The following is a 24,544-nucleotide window of genomic DNA, read 5'->3' on the forward strand; positions in this document are numbered from 1 at the left end:
AATGCATTCCCTCACCAAGTTCTCTTGAGATAATGTAAAAGAGTATGCATCGGACAAAATCTTACCTGTGAAAATTGAGGGATTTTCAAAAATTAACTCTTCCATTGCATGCAGTGTTTGAGTCAAGTTTGAAAATAAACTGATTACCAATTCTTGATACATGTATATTATAAATATTCATATCAATCAAATGGGCATGTTTCCAAGTTCTGTTGACCTACATTTCAGTTGCCTGGAATGCAATGAAAGCCAGGAATGCCAAAATCAGATTAAGTTGAAAAATGTCTCTTTCATGGAACGAATGCAGATATATTAATACTAAAGAAAGTGTTTAGATAGCTTTGTTTCGTTCAAGATTCTAATCATCCTTTTAACTGATTCTGGTATTTTCCCCTTTCCATCACGTTCCAGGCAACTGAAATGGAGACCAATGGAACTTGAAAACATGTCCACAGAGGTATTGGAAATGCTTAATCACACATATTTGGGTGCAAATTTTTCATCTGGGATGCAAAAAATCACTTACGCAGGAGTCCTAGGTACACATGCAACAGCTAGGTGGCAAATATAAAGGCTTGCAATCCTGCTTCAATTACCTGCTGAGTGTGAAAATGTGTTGATCAATTGATCATTTTAGCTGTGCTGATATTTACAATGACAGAATTTATTGGCTAAAACACCCCCAGACATATATGTTGTCATTATAAGAAGTACATCAAAAGAACATGATGCAATAACTGGGCGGCAAGTTCAAAGACTTCAACTAGCTGCCGAGTGATGGGAAAATGTGAAACAAATTTAGCTTTTATTCTAGTGTTTTTTTCCTAGTGTAGTAGAATAAACAGTGCATATGACCTTGAAATAAAGACGCATCAAGACTATTTTGACAGTTCAACAGCAAAATGACAAAGATTGTAATGAGATTCAAAAGAGTTATGAAGTTGCTAGAACTGACAGTTCAGATGGAACAGTAGCCAAATGTATAAAAGTGTGTGATGCCTGGCTTAGTGTTTGGAATAATGCCTTTCTCTGAATTGACAAAATTCAGTCTCACTCTAATTGACAAACATGAGCTATATGTCAGTGTAAAGAATTTGGAAAATTAAGCTCAATGACAACAACTGGTTCTTCTCATCTGGACATTCAGCCATTTCAGGTATGACCAATATACTTATGGGGATTGCAACTTTTGCTGGACTCCTAGTTTTAAAACCCTAGTAAGACCTCTGGTCAATTTGCTTATGTGAGAATTGAAGTTAATAGAAAACAAGACATCAGAGTAAGTAAAATCCAACTTAGTCCCACAATGTAAGACATAGCACATGTTGTTTTTGTTTAAGTGCTATGTCTTACTATCCAAATAATGGGCTTGTATAGCGTGTTCTGATGTCGACATCGGAATGAGCAGTCAAAGTTTCAGGAATATCTCACACATTTGGCAGCATATATCGACACTCTTCCACTAATTTATGTGTAATTAATATACTTATTGTGCTGTCTTTATCCTGGTAGAATGAAAATATGACACAAGCAAATGGATGTTATTTCATGTTCCATTTACATATATTTGAACTTGTTGCAATGCAACGATGTTGCAATGCAATGGTAGTCGAGGTATGCCAAAGTATGTTAAGTAGATTCATGTGGCGGATATATTTCTTGAACAAAACAAAATGTTGCTTTTTCAGTTCCAATAAGCATAATATATTTTTATTTAACCCAATTTTGGCATTCCTGGCTTTTATTGCTTTCCAGCCAACTGAAATGTAGGCCAACAAAACTTGAAAACAGGTTCATTTCTTTCATGAGAATATGAATTTATTAGAGAAAAGACATCAGGGTAAGTAAAGTCTGTCAAAAACATTATAACTTTACTTTGTAGGAAAGCATCGTTTTTGATTGCCAGTTATTTGTGATATTTCTGAAAATCTGACATTCGTTATGCTGTTAGTCAACATCAAAACACGCTACACAACGCCCTTATTTAGGCAGTAAGACCCATCACACAACACACCCAGAACAAAAATATCAGGTGATGCTGTAGGACTAAGTCCAACTAAAACATTAGGACTTTACTGTGTAGAACAGCGCCGATATGGGCTGTCAAGTGTATGTAATATTCAAAAAAACTTGACTTATCAATCCGATATTAATCGACATAGGCGCACTCTACACAGCCCCGTTATTTGAGCAGTACGACTTCGACCCCAAAACATAAATATCAGGGTCGATGTCTTACATTACTAATTATCTCTGATGCCTAAGATTTAGGACTGAGTTACAGGGACTTATAAAGTATACCTTGAAAGAAAAAGACAATTTCCTACTTCCATAAGAGATAAGAGGGTAAAAAATGAATAAAATCTATAATGAGTACATCTGTACGAAGAGAACTGGAAGATTCAGTTCACTCCGACTGTGAAGAAAAAAATCACAAAATTCACCAATGATGCTTAAAAATATACCTCCGTATCAGAGTCAATACTCTCTGCGTCGCTTGACTCGTTACCAGACATCGCAATATGTTTAGCTTTTTAAAAATTGTTTGTTGACAGCCTAATAATTTCCAAACACGTGAAGTGGTAAATTACTTAAATGTAGTGACCTCCCTTTATCCGGTCCAACTGTTTACCGGAACAACACGGAACAAACTGAAATTACCGGAACAAGCCGAAAATACAGGAACAAAAGTAAATACAATAAATAAATAGTGGAAAATACTCACTATTTTATTGTTTCCTTTTATATATATATATGTTAAATATAATTATAATATGTTCTCTAATTCTGTCTTCTGTATGTATCACACGAAATAATCACAAGATTCAGCTAAATAATTGATGTTGTTTTGCATTGATCTCTAGCATTTTAAGTATATTCTTGTGACTATTATCTTTTTCTTTCTTCTTTTTTTACAGGAGCATGTAACTGGTAATTGACTAATTGCATCAAAGACAATACTTTATTTCACAGACTATTTCTTCATATATATTCATTTTGGCTGATGTTTTTACATAATGGAAGAACTGATGAGACATAATAAAAAAACAGAGCATTTCATTTTCAATCTTTTTTTTAGATGAAATGGCCTAGTACCTGAATTATAATTTACCTGACAAAAACAACAAAAGTTGGTTACAGTTATTATTTGATCAATTAAGAAACCGCTTTTCCTTCTACATACCTTTTATTCTCTTTAAACAGAATAGATAGATAGATAGATAGATAGATAGATAGATAGATAGATAGATAGATAGATAGATAGATAGATAGATATCATACAACAAATATCACCATTTTTAACTACAATGTAACAGACAAATAAAAAAAATTGATATTCACTGTCTGAACAGTACCTTTCAAAACAATAGTTTATTAATCAAGAGACATTGACGCTGACTATATAAACACATGTAAATTTGAGATAATGCCGAATAAACTATTTCTGGACAATACCCTTATGAGTGTCGTGTGTGGATGGACAATACCCTTATGAGTGTCGTGTGTGGATGGACAATACCCTTATGAGTGTCGTGTGTGGATTCGTACAGCCGACAGTGGAGTGTACAACTATGTATGCTGGATGAACTGTCTAAATACGGTCATTATTATTATTATTATTATTATTATTATTATGTTGATTATGATAAAGCATTTGTCCATATTGACATGAGAGAAACTCACTTTATCATAAATTCATGAAAATAGTAGTAAAATGCTTATTATACCAAAACCGATATATCCAATGTGCAAGATTGTGTAAAAATGCACAATAGCTTGATATAAATGTTTAACTACCCAGCCGAGGTAAGGCAAGTTTGTGTTTTATCATACATTTTATTTTGATTATTTATAAATGATTTAAAGACAAATAGTTCTGACCAGAATAACTGTGTATCACAGAATTTAGTAATCTATTTATACTGTTGTATGAAGAAGAATTGGTTGCCTTTGCCAAAACTGCTACTCAGCTTCAAAGGCTTCTAAAGAAACTGATGTGATATTGCAAAATCTGGAAATGAAGTATAAATCTGGAGAGCCAAAAAAGCTAAAATTGTATTCTTTCAAAAGGGGTGATATTTTAGCAGTATATATATATATATATATATATATATATATATATATATATATATATATATATATATATATATATATATATATATATATATATATATATATATATATATATATATATATATATATAAAAGGATCAAAAAAATCTATAAGTCTCTAATGAAACCTGAATTAGTAAAATAATAAAATATTTATTCGATAAAATTTAGGAGACTCCAATATTTATTAGTTCTAAGGTACTGAAGGATTATATTGTATTGTGAAAGGAATTATATTTTTGTTTAATGTATTTTTTGCTGTGTTTAAAGCCTTATGTTGAGTTAGATTACAGGCTTTTCTCAGCGCAGAATCAATTATATGTTTAGGATAACTTCTATTTTGAAAATATGTTTTTAATTCATTCAGTGAATTTTGTAATTGACAATCATCTAAAATAATGCATCTGTATCTTTTGGCCTGGCTAAATAGTATACCGTTTTTACATGACATGAAGAATATTCCACATATTGGTGGATATTAGTTTCATTGACATGAATATTTGTAGAGATAGTGTTATTAATATTTGTTAATTACATATACATCTAAAAATTAAACTTGCTTACTAGATGTAGTATAAGTAAATTTAATCGTCAGGTGAAAATGATTTAGGGGATTAATGAAGTTTTGTCAGTTCTTCTGATGAATGGTTCCAGATCACAAAGATTTAAAATTACAAACCAAACTGATGGATTCAAATTTTCGTTGTGAAGAAAATCCTTTTCTAATTTACCCAAGAAGAGGGAAGCATACATACATACATACATACATACATACATACATACATACATACATACATACATACATACATACATACATACATATATATATATATATATATAGTGTAGTTAATTTTAGTACTAATAAATGTGCAGTACATAAGAGTTATTGCCCCTGAATAATCACCCCCTCCCACAGCAAAATATCAATAGTACAGAAGAAAAAAAAATAACCTATATCAGTATAAAATTAATTGAAATTAATGGAAATAAAAGTTCAACAAGTTATAAAAGTAAGTAGAATTTGTGTTTTAACCTTTGTTCCTGTATTATCTATTTTTTTTTTGTTGTTTGTTCCGGTATTTTTCTTTTTTCCGGTTAGTTTCAATTTGTTTGGGAAATTAGTGTGACCCCCTTTTATCGGAATAGCCTCATTATAGATGAATTAGATGAAAACATAGAAATATAATTATATTATAATATACAATAACTTTAATAGGCTTTTACTTATATTATGTTTAATTATCTTGAGTGATTAAGTGTTTAATTTGCTTTTATCAAATATAATTTATTTTTATGGTACTCAAGAAGAAAATATGTTGTAGATTATTCAGTTGACCTTGTTAGATGTGAAAACTCAAGAAGTTTGTAATTGGAAGGATTCAACATGGGGAACAGCATGCCATGGGGACCCAATCTTCCTGATCCCCGGAAGCCTCCAACTTTTGACCCATTATATGGCTTTCCGAATGGCAGAAAAGAAAGGGGTACATCTCTTTCACGTTTGCGGTGTTGTCGTTAAGCAATGGCAGACTCCATTCCAAAGCATTTTGTAGCAGCAGGGGATGATATTTTCTTCTGCAGAATTATAAAATATTTGAAATTGAATGTTTTTTTTTTGTGTGGACAATTTGTGCATCATTAAAAAACGAACCCATCTTTATGATATTTTTTAAAATATTCATGGGAAGCATTCTAACACGTGCATCATTCATTAGTCTTTTATCACTTTTGCAAATTCTTTAGCTGAAATCATTTCGTGCTGAAATCTACACGTTTCTTGTGTGTGTGTGTGTGTGTGTATATATATACATATATAAATATGATTCATGAGCATTCAGCTTTAAGAATAAATTCACTTTTTCTATGTTCCAGGCATTTCATGAAATACCATATTTTTGAGTCATACTTGAGTTGAAATTTTATGTTACTCTTAAAACAGTATGGCATATTCACTTCAGTGATAGTATTCATACATACATTGATCAGAATTAATAATTTTGTAAATAACAATTGCCATTTCAAAATCTATTTATGGTAATTTTGGTCAATATGATATCTTCAGAATATAATCAGTGACCAAAAGCCCCCTTAGACCGAATGGGTTGTTTTCACAGATGTCACGACTGAGTATGCAAATATCCACAATGCAATGCGTGCGCACCTTGCAAAAGTATTTTGAGTCCCTAACAAACCTTTGTCAACATTAGGCATCTTGTATATTCAAGATAATAATCTGATTTAACTGTCAATAAGGACATTTACTTCATCAAAACGATACATAGATTATACTTGAAATTAAGTGCCCCTATAGCATGAAAATACAAATAAAGCTGGAAGTTCCCAGAATTGTATAGAAAGACAGAATAGTGAAGTTGCACCGTAATCATGCATATTGCTATCAAATAGAAATGCAGTTATTTATTTTTATAAACAGACAATATTGACATTTTTAAATTGTGTTTCATATCATATCCCTAAGCTTGTCATCTTGAAAGAGTATTTCCAGACAATGATTTTTGGGATAAAATATCAGTTACGAATTAAATTTCATAGCTTGTGTTTTATGCCAGAACTTTTATGTACAAATATTTTTCGTTACAATGGGTGTTTGTGCCAAAGACAGTTCTCAAAGAAAGTTTAATTAGTATGGTCAAATATTGTATTTGTGGTGGAGATGATGGACGTAGGATGATATTTAATGAAAGTGATAACCGTTCAAAGAAGTTTCATCTTCACTGTATTCAAATGAAACACGTGTCTAACGGAATATGACTTTCTGTGAAATGTCAAAACAAAGTATTCCTGAAATGCTTTTAGAAATATGAAATTATATATTAACAGTTAGCCTTTTAACTTGAACGATAACCAAGTGATTGATTTCAGCCCATGAAAATTGAAAATCATTACATATTTCTACTTGTTAGTGTATCCATTTGTTCATGTGTTTGTTTTTTGATCAGTCTATTTGTTTATAAAAGAATAACAAAGATGGTTGAAATTTAATGTTTGACTTGAAGAAAACTAGTAGAAGAGTCACGCATTCGGCCTCGTGTAGTTGACATGCACAATGGAATGTGATGTATTATTATATTATATTCTTTTGCACAAAATGAGACATGCCTTTGTAATTATGTGGGAAGAACAATGTTATTAGGTGCTGGTTTGTAGGGCTAGGGTCTAAAAATGGAGAATATGGAAGTACACGTTTTGTGATGTCACATGAAAACAACAGATAAATCCTAGTTGTAATAATAGGCAACAGTACCAGATTGTCCTCAGATGGTCTCAGTCAGAGTCAGATTTTAATGATTTATGAATACAAAGATGGAAAAGGGTTACCATGCTCTCTTGAATGACCTTTAAGAAAGATAATTTGTTGGGTTTTATGCAAATATTTGCACACATTTTACCATTATTCTATAAAAAGAACTCCAAAATGTCTAAAAAGGAGTCATATTTGAATGTATTAGTTTGTTTCTTATAGCTTTTCTGAGATTTTAAGTATTTCCATTATGGTTGATTTGCGCCAAATATGTTGTGCAAAATCCCCAATGTCATTTATGCCAAATTATGAATAGTTAACCTTTCAACCAGTGATACATTCCAATCCCCAATGTCATATATGCCAAATTATGGATAGTTAACCTTTCAACCAATGATACATTCCAATGTTATAATGTTGGCTTTTTACATGTGAAAGTGGAGAAATGCCAGGTGTAATGGGTTGAGAAAATCTTGATTGCCAGTATGCTCTGGTGGAGGTGCCTTTGGCTACATTTTCAGAATCCCTTAAAAAAACAGTGATTATGGATACAATAGCATTTACAGGACAATATGTTGTAAGGTGTCAGATAGTATTTTCTTTGAAGTTTAATTTATGCTCCATCTCTCTCTCTCTCTCTCTCTTAAACATTTTCCTACTGTCCCTGCAGTTTGTAGGCAGGTAAATCATATTACAGAATTATTATTTGGAAAACATACCCCAAAAACATTTCAGTATTCATCTGTTTTCATTTTTATCTTACAGCATCAGTAATTAAAGTGCAAGGCATTGGTCTCAATGATTTTCATTTCCAATCAATGTGACCACCAAAGTGCTGGGTATTCTGAGGTGACCTCTGATGAGAAGCACTCTAAAGAGAACATCCCATTAGCATGGCAATTGAAAAATAAAGTGACCATCAATAGCATCAAATAATTTTTTTTTTTTTTTAAATGTAAAAACCTGGAAATTTTTTATGTAAAGACAATACATGTATTAAAACTTTTCAAAATTAAATTCATAAATTGAATTAAGATCTTTGTATGGCTGAGTTGTTGTATATCCATGAAATAATTATCATTTATGGCATAATGTTATTTAACAACTTGGCATGTTTCTAGTTAACTCCAAACACCATACACATTAATTGCATTCCCTGTGTCTAAATGAATTTGAAGGAATGAAAGGTTTGACCATTCATCTTTAATGGGCCCACGTTAAAGAATACTTTTATCAAAGAGTTTAAGTTATATAACCAATTCTGATTTCATTGCTTAAATGGTGAAGCAGATGATTTGTTGACATTGTGTTTGGCACACTTTTATGAATTAATAGTTCAGAAAAGGAGTTGGATATGGAATGAATGAGATTTGATCACTTACTTAAATGTGTACATGTAAGGAAAATCTAAGATTTAAAAGAAAATTTGAATAGAGTATTTCTTTCAGCTGTTAAACTTTACAGCTAAATGAACTTGTGGAGTATATGTTTACATACAGGTCATTTATATGTGACACATGATGACATCACTTCTCAGAAATGCTCAGATGCTTTGGTAATTGGCATGACACAGTAATTGGACATCATAGTATACCCTCTTCTAATTTTAAATATGAAAAGCTCCATAATATTCTAACACCATCCTGTTTGTCATACCCCCCCCACCAGTTTTAAAACAGAAGGCATCAAGGATATATAAAAAGAATATACCTGTATGCTGCCTGAGGGTCCCAAATACTGATAGCTTATTGGTGTTTCAGATCAGATGGGACTTTCTTTAGCAGCACAGTCGCCATATTTGCTTGGGCCAGTCAATAGTTTCAATCAGTAGATGAGATGTAGTTCACTATCTTTGAAGTCCTCAGTAATTCTGTACATTTTTGGACTTACATCACTTTGAACACATGTATAAAAGAGTTGAACCTATCTATTTATTCAGTTTGTTTTAACAATATTAAAATTAGACAGTGCAGATATTTGGATGCAGACAGTTTTTACTGAAATAGACTATTCTGGAAACCAGAACTGGACAGCAAGCAGTCAGTTAGCTAGTTTACATCGGGAGCTTCCATTTGCGTTGAGATGCTAATAATTTGACAGTGTTGGGGACCCCTTGACAACAGTCAGGTTAGAAATATCAGCAACAACAAAATTTTGTTGCCTTTGTTTTTTCTTTTGTTTGTTCAAGCTTTTTGATAAATTATCATTTACAGATATGATAAATTGTCATATAAAGATTCTTTCGTGATACTAGTATTTCAGAACAAAGATTTCTTTATTTCAGTTCAACTGCCATGCTGTTGGATTTATTTTTTCTAACATGATATAAGAAGTTTTTACATTGCCTTCACCATCTCAGAAATCTCTGTTGTAGGTTTCCTGCTTAAAAAAAGGTAAAGAAAACCAACACATGAATAGTGTTCCTGACTTGAGCAGCTAACGCTTAAACCAGGATCACATATTTTGTGGCAAAAATGGCATTAGTTACATTGGGCACTGGCATTGTATTTTCTTCAAAAATTGTAGTACATATTTAAGTCACATTTATTCAAATATTTCTTTATCAGCACTAATTGTCATTGTCAATGAATGCTAGAAATGACCACTGTTATCACTCATGCCATTGCCAGTTTCATTTTTTATGACTTGCATCCATTGAGTGATGTGTCAAACAAGGGATTCATAAAACATGACATCAGTGCTTGTCCAACATTATGTTGTACCACATCTACACAAGTCTTCTTTGAGAGAATTATCTCAGATATGTATTTTAAGGTTTAAAAAATACATAATATCCTGCTTGACCCGAGCATCTAAATTTGCATTAACAACTGTTTCTTGGGCTTACAGAGCGATAGAGTCATATGTAACAGTAAGTATCTTATTTCTCTTGATTGGAAACTTCATTGATGTATTACATTATCCAGTTATGCAAGAGTTGCTCTGCATACCAGCAACATCTATCCCTTCAGAAAGGGTCTTTAGTACTGCAGGAGTGTTTCAAGCCAAATAGCAGCAATCACTTCTGAGAATGTTGTCTTACTATTTCTCGACAAAAAAGTGACCATACCTTAATGTCTCTTTTGTGAACATTATGAACCGGGGGTTTTGATAGAACACATAAACATGTTTTTCTTCACAAACATTCATTTACTGATCTTTTGTTTCAAGCAGAGCTCAGTAAACAGACATGGTCGAGACCAGCTCCAGTTTTGTCCAGTTGTAAAAGGCTTTTGTTTTCATCTGGTCACATTAAATATTTTGTGTTCTCTCTTGTTATGGGGAAATGTATTGTTGTTTAACTTTGCAGAGTTATAAATAAAACAGGGTTTTTATCAAAGCCCAAGTTGCTTGTGAGAAAGAATATGGTTTCTAGTCAGTCATATTTGGTTTATATGTGATTTTATTTGAACTGCTTGTGTCACATAATTAGTCTCTCAGGTTTAAACCAACAACAAAGTATTGGAATAATTGATAATAGTAATTTACTATATTATTTTTTTCCTATTAAAAGAAAGAAATTTTTTAAAATGATAATATATATTTGCTTGTTTTTGTCCCATGATTGTATAGCAAGATATGAATCTATTAATAAGTTTACTTTGTAATCCAAAAGAGCTTTATAATCAGGAGTAATAATTCTGTAACTCTATTCTGGATATTTTATTTACCTTCTGGTTGATTTTTATAACTAACTTTTTGATAAGTTTAATATTTTCTAAAACAATTACAGTGATTATTATATTTAGTGGATATTTTGATGAAATAAAAAGGAAGATGTTTTTGTTTTCTTATTCAGATTTATTACATGTAAGGAAATTGCTCATTATTTCAGTACATACTATGCAAAATTAACATTTGAAATCATAAATGATGTCAGTGACCAATACATGTTGATACATATAGCAACACAGATACACCATATTGCAATATATTGCCTTACATTTTTTTCTGGCAATAGTCGTCCCTAATGTATGTGTAGTCCTAGCACCCTTCCTTCATGACTGAAAATGGACTTGTCCAGGAACCGAAAAAAGAACTTTGAGCAGGCCCATTGTTTACACTGAAAATTCTTGATTAAATTGAAACACAAACAAGGTAACTGTTAGGGGTATCCTGGCAATAGTAATGTTAAAAATTACAAGATTCTTAATTTTCAGATTATTTTTTAAATTTTTTTTATAGTTTCATGACCACTTTTCAGAGATGACATGTCTTGAGCAGCCATTTTTTTTGCAGACAGGAGTTGTCTCAGAACAGGTTTTATGCTATTGCTGGCTTCCTACAGTTCTTTAATAATACAAACATTATTTCACTTTTCATCGCCAGCTTTCAGTACATTTTCTTTTCATAATGATTAAATTACTTTATACCTCTTTAACTAAACCAGAAATACCATATAAATAATTTCAGTCACAAATATAATCCAGTTTAGGCTGTTTCTGTAACTGTCTAAAATGGAACATAACTTTACCTGCTGAAACAGTTCTCATCATTTACCTTCATGGTACTGCTCTGGTGTCCTAGTGGTAAGAGCGTCTGTCTCGGATGTGGGAGGTCATGGTTTCGATCCTCAGTCAAGTCATACCAATGACTTATAAAAATGGTACTAACAGCTGCCTTGCTTAGCACTCAGCATTAAGAGGTTAGTGTTAGGACTGGTCGGCCTGATGTCAGGATAATATGACTGGGTGGGACATGATGCTACATGTCTGCAGCATGATGTCCCAGTGCTAGACATCACTATAAACTGCCACACTGCAGAAATCATAGCGATGTGACTGAATTTTTTTTAAAGCTACGTTAAAAATTTAAATCACACACACATTCATGGTGCTGTAAATTTATACAAGTGGTTTCTTTAATTTAGCAGTTACAACTCATTTTCACTTTTAATAATTAAATTTTCTTGGTAGTATGTCAAACTGCAGCATTGATCTTGAAACTTGCATCAGTGGCTGTCCAGAGTTGTTGGGTTGATGGGTTTCAAAATATTGTCAGCACTGTTGATGGAATAAGTACATTTGCCACACAAATTTACCACAGGTTTATGAAATGTATATACTTATTAAACCATGCACAAAATGTACATGCAGTAAAGTAACTGTCCTTTATTAGTTCCCCTTCTTTGCCCCCTTGCATATTCAGGGATGTTTCTGGGCTGGTATGTTTTTGAGTTTGTATCTAAATGTGTTTTCTTATATAAGACAGTTATTGATATAATACTTGAATATTTTAATTAAATATTTATCCAGCCATGGACCAAGGAATCTGAGATAAAGAATTTTCCAGTCTAATTTTTTAATTCATCTTTACCTAATGTTTTCAAACCATTATTCTCTTAAATAGTTTAAACAACATCATCTCTTGGATCTCTGGAAGTGAAAAGCCCTTATAATGGACCTCCAGGAGTGAAAGGACCTATAGAAGAGAAAGGCCCTTAAAATTGGCCACTTGAAGTGATAGGCCCTAATAATGTTAAGTTACTTTGAGAACTGCCTGCAGATGTCCATGCAGAGTTAGTCCTAGCTGGGCAGCCACCTATAACAAATGTGCCATTCAACTTAATCTCGAACACAACTGTTACAATGTTTATCTGCACAAAACTAGTGTTCCACAAGGCTTATCATAGGCAGACAACCATTCATTCCACCTTTGCTAAAATGTTAAAATATCCGCAATGGACAATCATATGAAGCAGTTTAGTGCTTACAAGATAATGTGGAGGACTGCTGCCAGAAAAAGTCATCCAAAAATAGCAGCTAGTGGGAACAGCAATAATCATCAAATTTCTAGGTCATAGGACATAGATAAGGCTTGGATAAATATTTGGTATGCATTTCACATCTGTGTGCCCCCCAAGATGATGGTGTTCTAGTCAACATAGAGGAGACTGGTTTATGTTAAAGCAGTGCTGTACAATACTTGGAATTAGTCAGATTTAGTGATGGCTATTATTTGGGTGGGGATGGGCAGATCAAACTATAACTATAGATATCTGTAGATTGTCAAAACTTTATATTGACGGCTGCAGTGGCCTAGTGGTTAGAGCGTCCACATCAAATGCTGGAGGTTGCAGGTTCAAACCCTGGCCAAGTCATACCAAAGACATAAAAATGGTACTTGCCTCACTAGGTGCTCAGCATTAAGATTTAGTGTTCAGACTGATCGTCCTGGTGTCCTGATACTCTGACTGGGTGGGACATCATGTTACATGTCTGCAGCATGATGCCCCAGTGTTAGACATCACTATAAACTGTCACACTGTAGACATTGTAGTGATATGACTGAAAAGTTGTTAAAGCTACATTAAAAAACTAAATCATACATACACACACACACACTCGAGACTTTACTAAAAAATTAGTTTTACATAAAAGTTGATAATTTAAAGCAAAGCTTTAAAGGTAATCATTTTAGAACAGGTGGTTTTCACTTTTAGGCAAGCAGCACATACCTTGATCTGTTGAAGCATTATGTAATGACAAGCATGGATGTATGTTATTCACATCTGGGTTATATATTTGAAATATTTGTCTGCTTTCAGTGATGATTGCGACAGAAGAGGAAATGCGTATGGCAGGTGTCCCTATGGAACATCGAGATTTCTGTGCTCACCTATTCATAAAATGGCTAAAGTGTAGGCGAGACACTTTTCCTCAGGGTTCAAAATGCAAACACGAGAAACATGAGCATGAATACTGTAAATTTGAAGAGTAAGTATGATCTACACGAATCAGTTGGAAGAGCATAAATCATCAATTCAAACCTAAACTGGGGCCCTGAGTGGTCTAAAGCGCTCTCCGTTACGGATCACTGCCATCTCACCTCTGTCTGCGTGGGTTCGAGTCTCGGATTCGGCCAATGTGGGTATTTGAGAAAGCTTGCCAGTAGCTTTTTGTGTGTCGGTGGTTCTTTCCGGGGTTTTCCCGGGTTCTTCCTCCGCCATTAATACTGGCCGCCATGTATAGCCTATTGTGTGCTGAAAAATGGCGTTAAACCCCACAACAACAAACATAAACTTTGCTTGAGTCAAGCCTGACCTTATTTTTTTTAACTAAAATGAGGTATATACTCAAAATAATGTTCTGTATGACCGTATTTTGATATTTTAACTTAGTATTAAGGTTTTCATCAATCTTACAAAAGAGAAGTGCTTACAGTTATGTTATTCATGTTACAGAACCAAGGACGTCAGATCAGTAGGATTTATATTGCCATAAATTTTACATGGGGGGGGGGGGCCGAGTGGTCTAAAGCGCTCACCGTTCCGGATCACTGCCATCTAACCTCTGTCTGCATGGGTTCGAGCCTCGGGCTCGGCTAGCATGGGTACGTGGGAAAGCCTTCCAGTAGCTTCTCATGGGTTGGTGGTTCTTCCCTGGGTTTTCCAGGGTTCTTCCTCCACCAGTTATACTGGCCACCATGTATAGCCTATCTTGTGCTGAAAAATGGCGTTGAACCCTAGAACAACAACAACAACAACAACATTTTAAGGAGATTGCAAACAAGACTTTTGGCTCTTATAACAAAACAACAGCATGAATCAGATTTTGATGGCAGTGTGAATAAAATAATCAATATAAGCCAATTAAGTATTATGAGAAAAAGGAAGAGTTGTATTCCTCATAGTTTATTGCAAAGATTTTTCACCAAAAAAATCAAGCATTTGCAGTTTTCTTCACAAGTTTCTGCATGCTGTCCACTGATGACATTATTTGTGATTATTAAGCTTCACACTTTAAAACAGGCTTTCGGTAATTTTCTTGTCAAGATTTCCCCAATGCAGTAGTGTGTGCATGTGACAAGTGATATCATTTTTATCTCATATTCTATCTTGAAATCCACTCTGCATGAAAAACACAATGCAGAAAGACCTTGGCTGCTCTCTTGCACTGACTTTAATTTTAATTTCCAAGCATTGTTGAACTTGTAATATTTCTTAGTAATTTTTTAGCATTGGGAGAAAGTGTACATTTTGGCATCAATCAGCCAAAAAAACACAAAAGCTTCCCTTAAATATTCCTATTAAAACATTTTGAAAAACAAAATAACACCTGAGGCCATAAAGCAAAATGCTCGTGCAATTGTTTCCACCAAAATAATTTTTGGGTTGGTCTCATTTTCGTCTCCCCCTCCATGCCAAAGGTCGACTCATTTTAAATCGGAAACTCACTGGCCATCATGAACCACCTTCGATCCTTTTTTACTAGTACATGTAACACATCAGTAAATAAGGTCATCAGTTTACAGCTTCTTATGTACACATGTATGCTATTGTGCCAACAATTCTTAATTTGGATACTTGGCATGCATCATTGCACCAGTCATTTCACTGTTGAAACAGTTCATTACCCATTAGATGTGTTTTTGTAATGTGTGGATGGATCCAAACATAAGATTACCAGGGATTTTTTCAGATGTAAAAAAATATTTAAATTTTAAAAAGCAGTAGATTTCAACTATGTGCAGTGGACAGCCCTTTAGAATATTATTTCTGTTATACCACCAGTAGAATCACATGTTTGATTATCAGATATTTGTGTCGTGCAGTGCTTTAAAGAAACTGAAAGGCCGTCATAAGTCTGACTGAACACAATTGCACCAGTTAGTATGGAAACTTAAATTCCTGAGATACACTTGTTTTGTGTATGTACAGAATTGTCTTAGAATTTTGTGCCATCTCGGGCAAACTTTCTTGTTTGGGCTGGAAAGAAGTCATTTGACCAAAATGTTAAGCCCATCATGTACCTTGAATTATTAACGTAGTGTGTTACTTGGAATTTCTGCTTCACCAGAACTTCTTGCTGGAGTGTTTGACCAAGCAATATCCCTCTTTCCGGCTCTTTTTAGATAGGATTTCCATATGTATGGCTTGTAATATTCTTTTTCTTATAATTCTGAACTATTTCAGGCCAAATTTTAATGTGACACAGGAAACTTAATACTTTCTCAGTATTGTGAGGTCTGCATTGACTTTGACCTACCTTACCTGCCCAGTTTCAGGTAAAATATATTTTTTAGGATTAGACCTGATAAGCTGACTTTGGGCTAGGCCTTTAAAAGTGCACAATGTCTCTTTATTTACATATGTATTCACCTCTAGCTCCACTACTAAACAATTTAGTTCCCTAGACAGTTTTATTATAGCATTTTTGTGCAAAGAGGCACAGTTCTTTCTTTACATCTGGATGAAGATTGATTTCAACATAAATGGTCACTGCTTTAATAGCTGCATTTGTGAATTTATTTTCTATCATGTCCTTTTCACAAAAGGTAATTTTGGCATCCATTGATTTCACATTCCATATGTCAGAGTTCATTTCACTTGAAATTTCTGAATACATTCTACTTAGTTCTTTAAATTCTTCTTTCTTCTATCTCACCCTTCTAGTTCTTCATTTGAATATCTATTTCTGCAGGATTCATATATTTGGCATTTCCAAGTACAATTCTTTGCACGCATGTTTACATGTTATTCCTACCTGGGGAGTGTCGTCTTGTTCGTGAGATGGCAGTTTGGATCCAGAAGAAGCAGTTCCACTGAGAACCTTAATTTTCAAGCACTGTGAACTTGACAGTCCAGATTTTGTAATTTAATGTTCACAAAGTTGTTTTCTGTTAAATTAAAATTTGTCTTTTCATCATGTAGAAAGCATCTTATAGCGTTCAGGAACTCCAGGTGAGGAATTTCACTTTGGACAAATTCTGTGAAACCATGAAGTGTAAAGAACATTAAATGGTACCGTCCAAAATTGTTCTTCCCTGTAATGAACCTTAACATCAATTGTTTCCCTTTCCCTTTATCAGTTAGCATCTTTATATATGGCTTAAGCAATTCAGCTGTACATCATTATCAGCAATGCTAAGGGAATGTCACCTCATTTCACCACTGCAGTGAATAGCATGTGGAACATTTAATTTTTAACTACCTGCATCCTGCTTGCCCTGTATTTTATTTTTAGCTTTGATGGTCATAGTGTAGAAGAGCTTATAGGACAGTCTGTTGTCGATTGTGCGAAGTCCGCAAGCCAGTTAGCACAAGTCTGTTGTCGATTGTGCGAAATTACGCAAGCCAGTTAACACAAGTCTGTTGTTGATTGTGCAAAGTCCGCAAGCCAGTTAGCACAAGTCTGTTGTCCATTGTGTGAAGTCTGCAAGCCAGTTAGCACAAGTCTGTTGTCCATTGTGCGAAGTCCGCAAGCCAGTTAGCACAAGTCTGTTGTCCATTGTGTGAAGTCCGCAAGCCAGTTAGCACAAGTCTGTTGACCATTGTGTGAAGTCCACAAGCCAGTTAGCACAAGTCTGTTGTCCATTGTGTGAAGTCCACAAGCCAGTTAGCACAAGTTTGTTATTGCATCTCCTCCTAAACTACTTGGAGGATTGCCTTGAAACTTTACACACTCGTTCATCCCATGGTCTGGTAGGTCCTAAATGAAAATGGTTCAGCATGAAAAATCTTGTTATTGCAACTCCTCCTGATTGGATGCTTGTATGAACATGGGGTTGGCAATCAAAGACTATGATGGCTAGTTGGTCCTAAATGAAAATAGTGCAATCCAACAACCAATACGGCTATCATACTACTTCTCAATGGATGGTCATATCAACATGGGGTTTTCACTAAAGTCTTCTTATGGTATCTAATTGGTATTGAATACAAATGGTGTCAACATTGGATTTCCGACAAAGACCTGTCACATCTTCTTGGTCCTAAATGTTGTCATGTTGGTCTTAAATGAAAATGGTGCGAATCTGACATCAGCTGTCATGATGGCTATGCATTGAAAGCAGAGACTCATAGGAAAATTTCCTTTATCACGACACTGAAATAGTTTGAGGAAAAAGTGTTAAGGTCAAATCGCTGAATTGGAGCTCTTGAAAAACATTGATGACAAGCTACAAGAAAAATTCACTCTAAAATATTTTGGACTTTGTAAATAGTGTGGTGTAGATGGACTAAAATGAACCTTGTTCAGCGACTGTTCATTATTCTAATGTCCAGATGTAGGATGTTTAGTAATGGGAAGGATATCAGTGATCATACTCTTGACTTCATGTTTTTTTATATAATTTGTAAGAAATGTTCCTTGTAAGAAGTAATAGAAAGTATTAAGTTGTTTATATAGTTTCATTGATGTATCCTTTAAAATTAACATAAGAATGCACATTGAAAAATCTGTTTTCATCAATACTCAGATCAGCACTTTCTCCAGGACAACAAGAGTTTGGTCCCTTTACTGCAGGTCTTGTGAGTTAGGTCCCTTTACAGAGGTGATCGGAGAAATTGTGTCACATTACTCTAAAGGTGTGTTGTGCATTGTCAAAGTTAGAAATGCACAAAATTCATGGTCCCATTTTAAAGTAAACAAACTGTTACTACACATGTACTACAAATTGGCTTTTTTGTATTCAGCAAAAGCACTTTAAAACTTTTTTTTTTTTCTCCAGGTGACCTACTGCAAAGTTGAGTTGAAATGATGCCCAAACATTCAAATCAAATTACTTTTTTGCAAATATTAAAATAGAAATTTGGTATTGAAATATTTATTCTTTCCTTAGAAGATTGGAAAAATTTTGTGAAAGAAATAAAACAAGTTGAGATGTAACCTATGCAAATTTGAATATGTTTACAAGGGAACAACAGTCACTTTAAACCTGCTAAATTAACTGAGATTTACATTGTGACACAAAGTAATCGTGATGTCAAAATTCGGAATAGCCATATTGCTCAGTTCAGTTCACTGTCATTCAAGAGCTTTTGATGATGAATATGGTATAGAAAACCCTTTATTTTTCAGTGAATATTGGGAAAGATGGAAAGTCATATCATCATTGGGTTTTTGCAAGACAACTTGTGAGATCTAATTCAAATGTAATGAAAATGTTATTAGTTTGACATCCAGTACAGCCACAAAGGCAGCCATCTTTAAAAACATATTTTTGCTTTGCTACTCCTAAACGGAAATTCATATCAACATGAGGTTTTCACCAGAAGACTAATTACAATATCTTGTTGGATGTAAATGTAAATGGTTCCAGTCTGATCTCAGATATAACTGCCACAATGAACATATTGAAAATCTTGTTACTGATTTTCCTGAATGTTGGTAGTATCAATATCAACATGCGGTTTTCACCAAGAGTCTTCAAATGGTATCTACTCTGTCCCAAATTAAAATGGTATCTACTCTGTCCCAAATTAAAATGGTATCTACTCTGTCCCAAATTAAAATGGTATCTACTCTGTCCCAAATTAAAATGGTATCTACTCTGTCCCAAATTAAAATGGTATCTACTCTGTCCCAAATTAAAATGGTCGTGATCTTACATCCAGTATGTCTGCCACAGTGGATAATTTGAAAATATTGCGCAACATTATCAGGTCAACCTTCTGGACCTGTTTGCAGATTTCTTCTGTAACAAAGTGCAGACCATTAGAGATCAACTTGACAACAAAATTTCAGTTGACTCATCACCACAGTCATAGAACAGAATGTCAGAGTCAACCTTTAACAGCATTTGAGCCTGGCTCTATGGATTTCTTACATTCAGTCGCATTATAGTCGTGAACTTGATCTGACATTGACAACACTGCTGCTTGAGTGCTTAGTTTCAATATTGCCTTTACTGATCAATGTTATTAATACTTCTGTCTTAACTGGGGAATTCCCATCATTTTTCAGAACTGCCATTGTAAAGCCTCTGTTGAAGAAACCAATGCTCGACTCTAGTGATTTAAAAAAAATGCCCTCTTTCCATCCTCCCATTCATGTTAAAAAGTTTTAGAAAAAGTTGTTCCGTCCCAACTTAACTCTCATCTGAATTTAAGCAGTCTTTTTAGCAATGTACAGTCTGCATGTACAGTCTTTTTTTAGCAATGAACAGTCTTTTTAGCAATGTACAGTCTGCATGTAGTCTTTTTTTAGCAGTGTACAGTCTGCACATAGTCTTTTTAGCAATGTACAGTCTTTTTAGCAATGTACAGTCTGCACATAGTCTTTTTAGCAATGTACAGTCTGCACATACAGTCTTTTTAACAATGTACAGTCTGCACATAGTCTTTTTTAGCAGTGTAGTCTTTTTAGCAATGTACAGTCTGCATGTAGTCTTTTTTAGCAATGTACAGTCTTTTTAACAATGTACAGTCTGCACATACAGTCTTTTTAGCAATGTACAGTCTGCATGTACAGTCTTTTTAGCAATGTACAGTCTGCTTATTGTACCAAAACTGACCTTGTGTTCTGTCCACTTTCTGCTGTGGAAAGATTATAGTTCTCGTCATTTACTTGTCTGCAGCATTTGACAAAAATCGACCATTATATATTACTTCACCATCTCCAGCATGAATGTGGCATTCACTATACAGTCTTACTATGGTTAAAGTCATACTTAGTTGAAAGGACACAAATTCAGTAGGTAAATGAAAAACATTCCTGCCCAATCTATGTTCTGTTCTTGGACCCATTCTCTTCATTCTACACACTCCGCTTCTCACAAGTGTCAGAGATTGTCATCAGATGTCTGATCATTTGTATGCTAATGACACCCAATTACACAAATCTAGCCACCCAACAGAAATTGATGCTACAAACCAAGGTGTGGAAAGTCCATTTCTGATCTGAAGTCATGGAAGACATGTAACAATTTGCATATGAATGATTTTAAACTGAATACATCAGCTCCATTTGCAGCTTTATTTCAGTTGAAACCACTAAAACACTTGTGTGATCCTTCATACTTTCTAGACTGGACTATTATTATTCTCTTCTGATATGTTAGCCTCAGTGTTTACTCCAAAAGCTTCAAAAAGTTCAAAGTACAGCTGTTCAGTTATCTTTAGAGTACCAAAAGCTGGCCATTCCTCTCTAGAAACAAACACAAAATCTGATCTCAGTGCTACATTTTGTTCAATGTCTCCAGTCCAAAATACCTATCTGACCTCACCCATGTTTACACTCCATCTAGATGCTGTGCTTCTCTTCCAATGCTATTCTCATCATTCCCACTATCAAAATGAAGTCCTATGGACAACATTGTTTTTGTATATCAGGGCATAAAAATTTTACCAAACCTTTCAGATTTATGCAAATGATGCTGATCAGCGCATAATTTCAGCTGCCTTTAGTAAAAGCAAATATTTAAAAACATCAAATGATTTCTCGTGCACCACTCAACAGAATTGTAAAATTTATTTAGAGGAAACTATCATGGCATCCTGGCATAGAGGTCTTTAAACTTTATACAGATGATGCCAATCTACTATCAGATATGGCCACTAATATCTAAATAAAGAAAAACATTTTTGCAATTTCTTTTGAAGAATTTGACCAGACTTTATAGAAACTGTCCTTGCATAAAGAAAAACATTTACACAGCTTTGTCTAAAAGATCTATTGACCAGAATTTGACCAACTTTAACTCAAAGCATCCCAGCTTAGTGTCCTGTCAATATTTTACAAGTTATGCTGATGTGCCATTGAATATGGATGAAGATAGGAAAAACTGGAGAAACTTTGAGACCGTTACTTTTCTAACATGTGCAATCATCAGCATTGGAATAAATGTCAGTATAAAACATCCTGCAGACCTAGATTTCTTTGTCAACTGCTCTAGCATTTGACTGAATAAGATGTCAACCAAGTGGAAGATGTCGGGACCTCTTGGGACTATTGTTTATAATTTGTTCCTGTACTTTTATGAACAATGCAAAACAAATTTACAATACCGGGGTCCTAATCCTGAAGATTATCATCATATCTCTTCGGGTATGACAGACAGACAAGTGAATTAGACTTATTCATGGTAAATTCGAGTAGTGTAGGATGGCTTAGTTCAGGGTGTCAAACATACAGCCTGCCAGACTCATTAGTCGGGCCCACAGATTTGGTCTCTTGTCAGTGTCCAGTTTGTATGATTATCATTGTTGGTACATACAGCACATTTATATCAAATCTGGCCCAACGTAGCGAATGAGATGGACACCTTAGCCTATTGGACAAGAAGAATTCATGGTGCATTTGAATGTATGATTGTTCTCACAATGATCACGACTTAAACGATCAAACATGCACAAAACAATTGGAACTTCTTCCAATAATCCCAATAACATAGTTTATATTGATTCAGTGTGCCATTATGAAACATGGAATGTGGTGATGGCTTGAACAGTTTTGAGGCCTTTTAGACTAAATGTTTTTGTAACAACCGTTCTTATTGCTAAAGATATTATAACTATAATATACAGTATTCTTTCTTTATAATGCTGTCCATTTGAACATGCTGCCTTATAGTGAAACTGCATTATAATGAGACATATGATACATTTTTATACTACCACTTAATAAAATAGGATACATGCCTATGCCAGATTTATAATAGGAAACATATTATATGAATGGGTCTTAGAGTGAGAAAATGCAGTAATTTTGTTAAAATTAGCAAAACCCTTCTAAAGAAGACAGGCAAAAAATTGCAGATAATTTATTCCATGGTAATAATGAAAGATAAAACAGAACTTGGCTACTGTGGCTAATTGTCATACCAATTTTCCAATATGGTTGTAAAATGCTTGTCTGTAACAAACTTTCCCATTCAGTATTGTTTCCTTCAGTATTTGGTTTCGGAAATTGCTACATGATCAGTGTAAAGTAGGACATAAAAAATTAATCTGGTTGTAATATATTTTTCATTACTTGCCCACCTTTTTTATTCCAGTCATATATTGAGGATGAAGGAATATGAAAGGGAGAAGAGGCTTCTTGCAAGAGCAGAGAGAATCAGAAAGAAAATGGCAAGGAGACCCAAAGAAGAATTAGAAGAATAAATTAGAAGTAAATTATACTAATTGTGTAAGTGTGCTGGAAACATGCATAAGGACATGAGATAATAATGCTTCAATATATATTTTCTCAGAGCTGTGCTGTCCAGAGCAATTCATTTGTTCAAGGCAGTTAGGTACATCGTCGTATGAAATATCTTGTTCTCATTTGATTGGAAGAATTAGAAATATTAAATGTACTGTAAGCATGCTGTAAATAAATTTTAAATTAAACCTTCCTGTCTTGTGTCTAATAAATATAAACACCTGAAGGCCTGACAATTTGACATTCTTGTGGCTGAATTTTTGTCATTTTCACACAAAATTCTTGCAGCTTACAGCACCCGCTCTCTACAACTCTAATGCTATAGCACACACTGTCCAGTCCATAACTTGAATGTTATACAGCACGGTACATAAGCACACAGTACATAACTGAAATGTTACATCATGCACTGCACATCTCAAATGCTATACCACTCTCCATAACTCAAATGTTATAACACACTCTGTAACTCTGAAGTTACACTACACTGTGCAAAACACAAATGCTATACCACATACTCTCCACAATTCAAATTTTATACTACACTGCATGACTCTAGTTATAAGACACTCCACAACTTGATTGCTATACCACATATTCCACAATTCAAATCTTCTGTCACACACATTCCGTAACTGAAATGTTATACCACACTCTCCATAAGTCAATGTTATTCCACACACTGTTCAACTCAAATGCTATACCACTCTTCAAATTTAAATGTTCTGTAACTTGGCACAACTCAAATGTTATACCACACACTGCAACTCAAAAGTTATAGTACATGCACTCCACAACTCAAATGTTATATCACACTCTGTAACTCGAATGCTATACCATTCTTCACAATTTAAATGTTATACCACTCGCTTCAACTCAAAAGTTGCCTTACACTTCACGACTTGAATGTTATATCATACACTCCATAACTCCAATGTTGTACCATACTTCCTCCACAACTCGGATGTTGCATTTTGACCATTAATTTGGAGAAAAATGGGAATTGGGGAGGCAACTAAATGGGTGACCACAGACCCGTGGTTTACATGTAGCACATCTTGGAACTGGAGAGCCACATTAATAGGAGTACTAGCTATTTTTGTAAAATAGATTCTCTTTTGGACAACTTTCTTAACCAGTATGAAAAAAAATCATTTCATAAACCCAATGATTTTCTTTTTCCTTTAATAAAAAATACATCTTTATTAAACACATCTTTATTATTGTCAAAGTTGTCACATTTTGAAGTGGCATCTTGTTTTTACTATTATCTATTGGAAATGAATTTGAAATGCTGCACAAGC

At 34.1% G+C, this 24,544-nt stretch overlaps 2 protein-coding genes across 2 annotated transcripts in view; one reads left to right on the top strand and one right to left on the bottom strand.

Annotated features, from left to right (window-relative positions):
* LOC149808094 (putative rRNA-processing protein EBP2) overlaps positions 1-2,614 on the bottom strand; it is a 37,461-nt gene extending 34,847 nt beyond the window's left edge. The window contains exon 1 of the mRNA XM_089973462.1: positions 2,466-2,614. Within this exon, the coding sequence (XP_089829588.1) occupies positions 2,466-2,516 (51 nt within the window). The 5' untranslated portion in view covers positions 2,517-2,614. The remainder of the gene's footprint in view (positions 1-2,465) is intronic.
* Positions 2,615-5,429: 2,815 nt separating this feature from the next.
* LOC149808095 (NADH dehydrogenase [ubiquinone] 1 beta subcomplex subunit 7-like) lies at positions 5,430-23,428 on the top strand. The gene is made up of 3 exons (XM_089973465.1): positions 5,430-5,596; positions 13,922-14,090; positions 23,092-23,428. The coding sequence occupies exons 1-3, from the start codon at positions 5,497-5,499 to the stop codon at positions 23,198-23,200; spliced, it is 378 nt and encodes a 125-aa protein (XP_089829591.1). The 5' UTR covers positions 5,430-5,496; the 3' UTR covers positions 23,201-23,428.
* The last annotated feature ends 1,116 nt before the right edge of the window (positions 23,429-24,544 follow it).

The sequence above is a fragment of the Sinohyriopsis cumingii genome, chromosome 1 (assembly GCF_028554795.1).
Source record: "Sinohyriopsis cumingii isolate HCF-2022 chromosome 1, ASM2855479v2, whole genome shotgun sequence".
Taxonomy (NCBI): Eukaryota; Metazoa; Mollusca; class Bivalvia; order Unionida; family Unionidae; genus Sinohyriopsis; species Sinohyriopsis cumingii.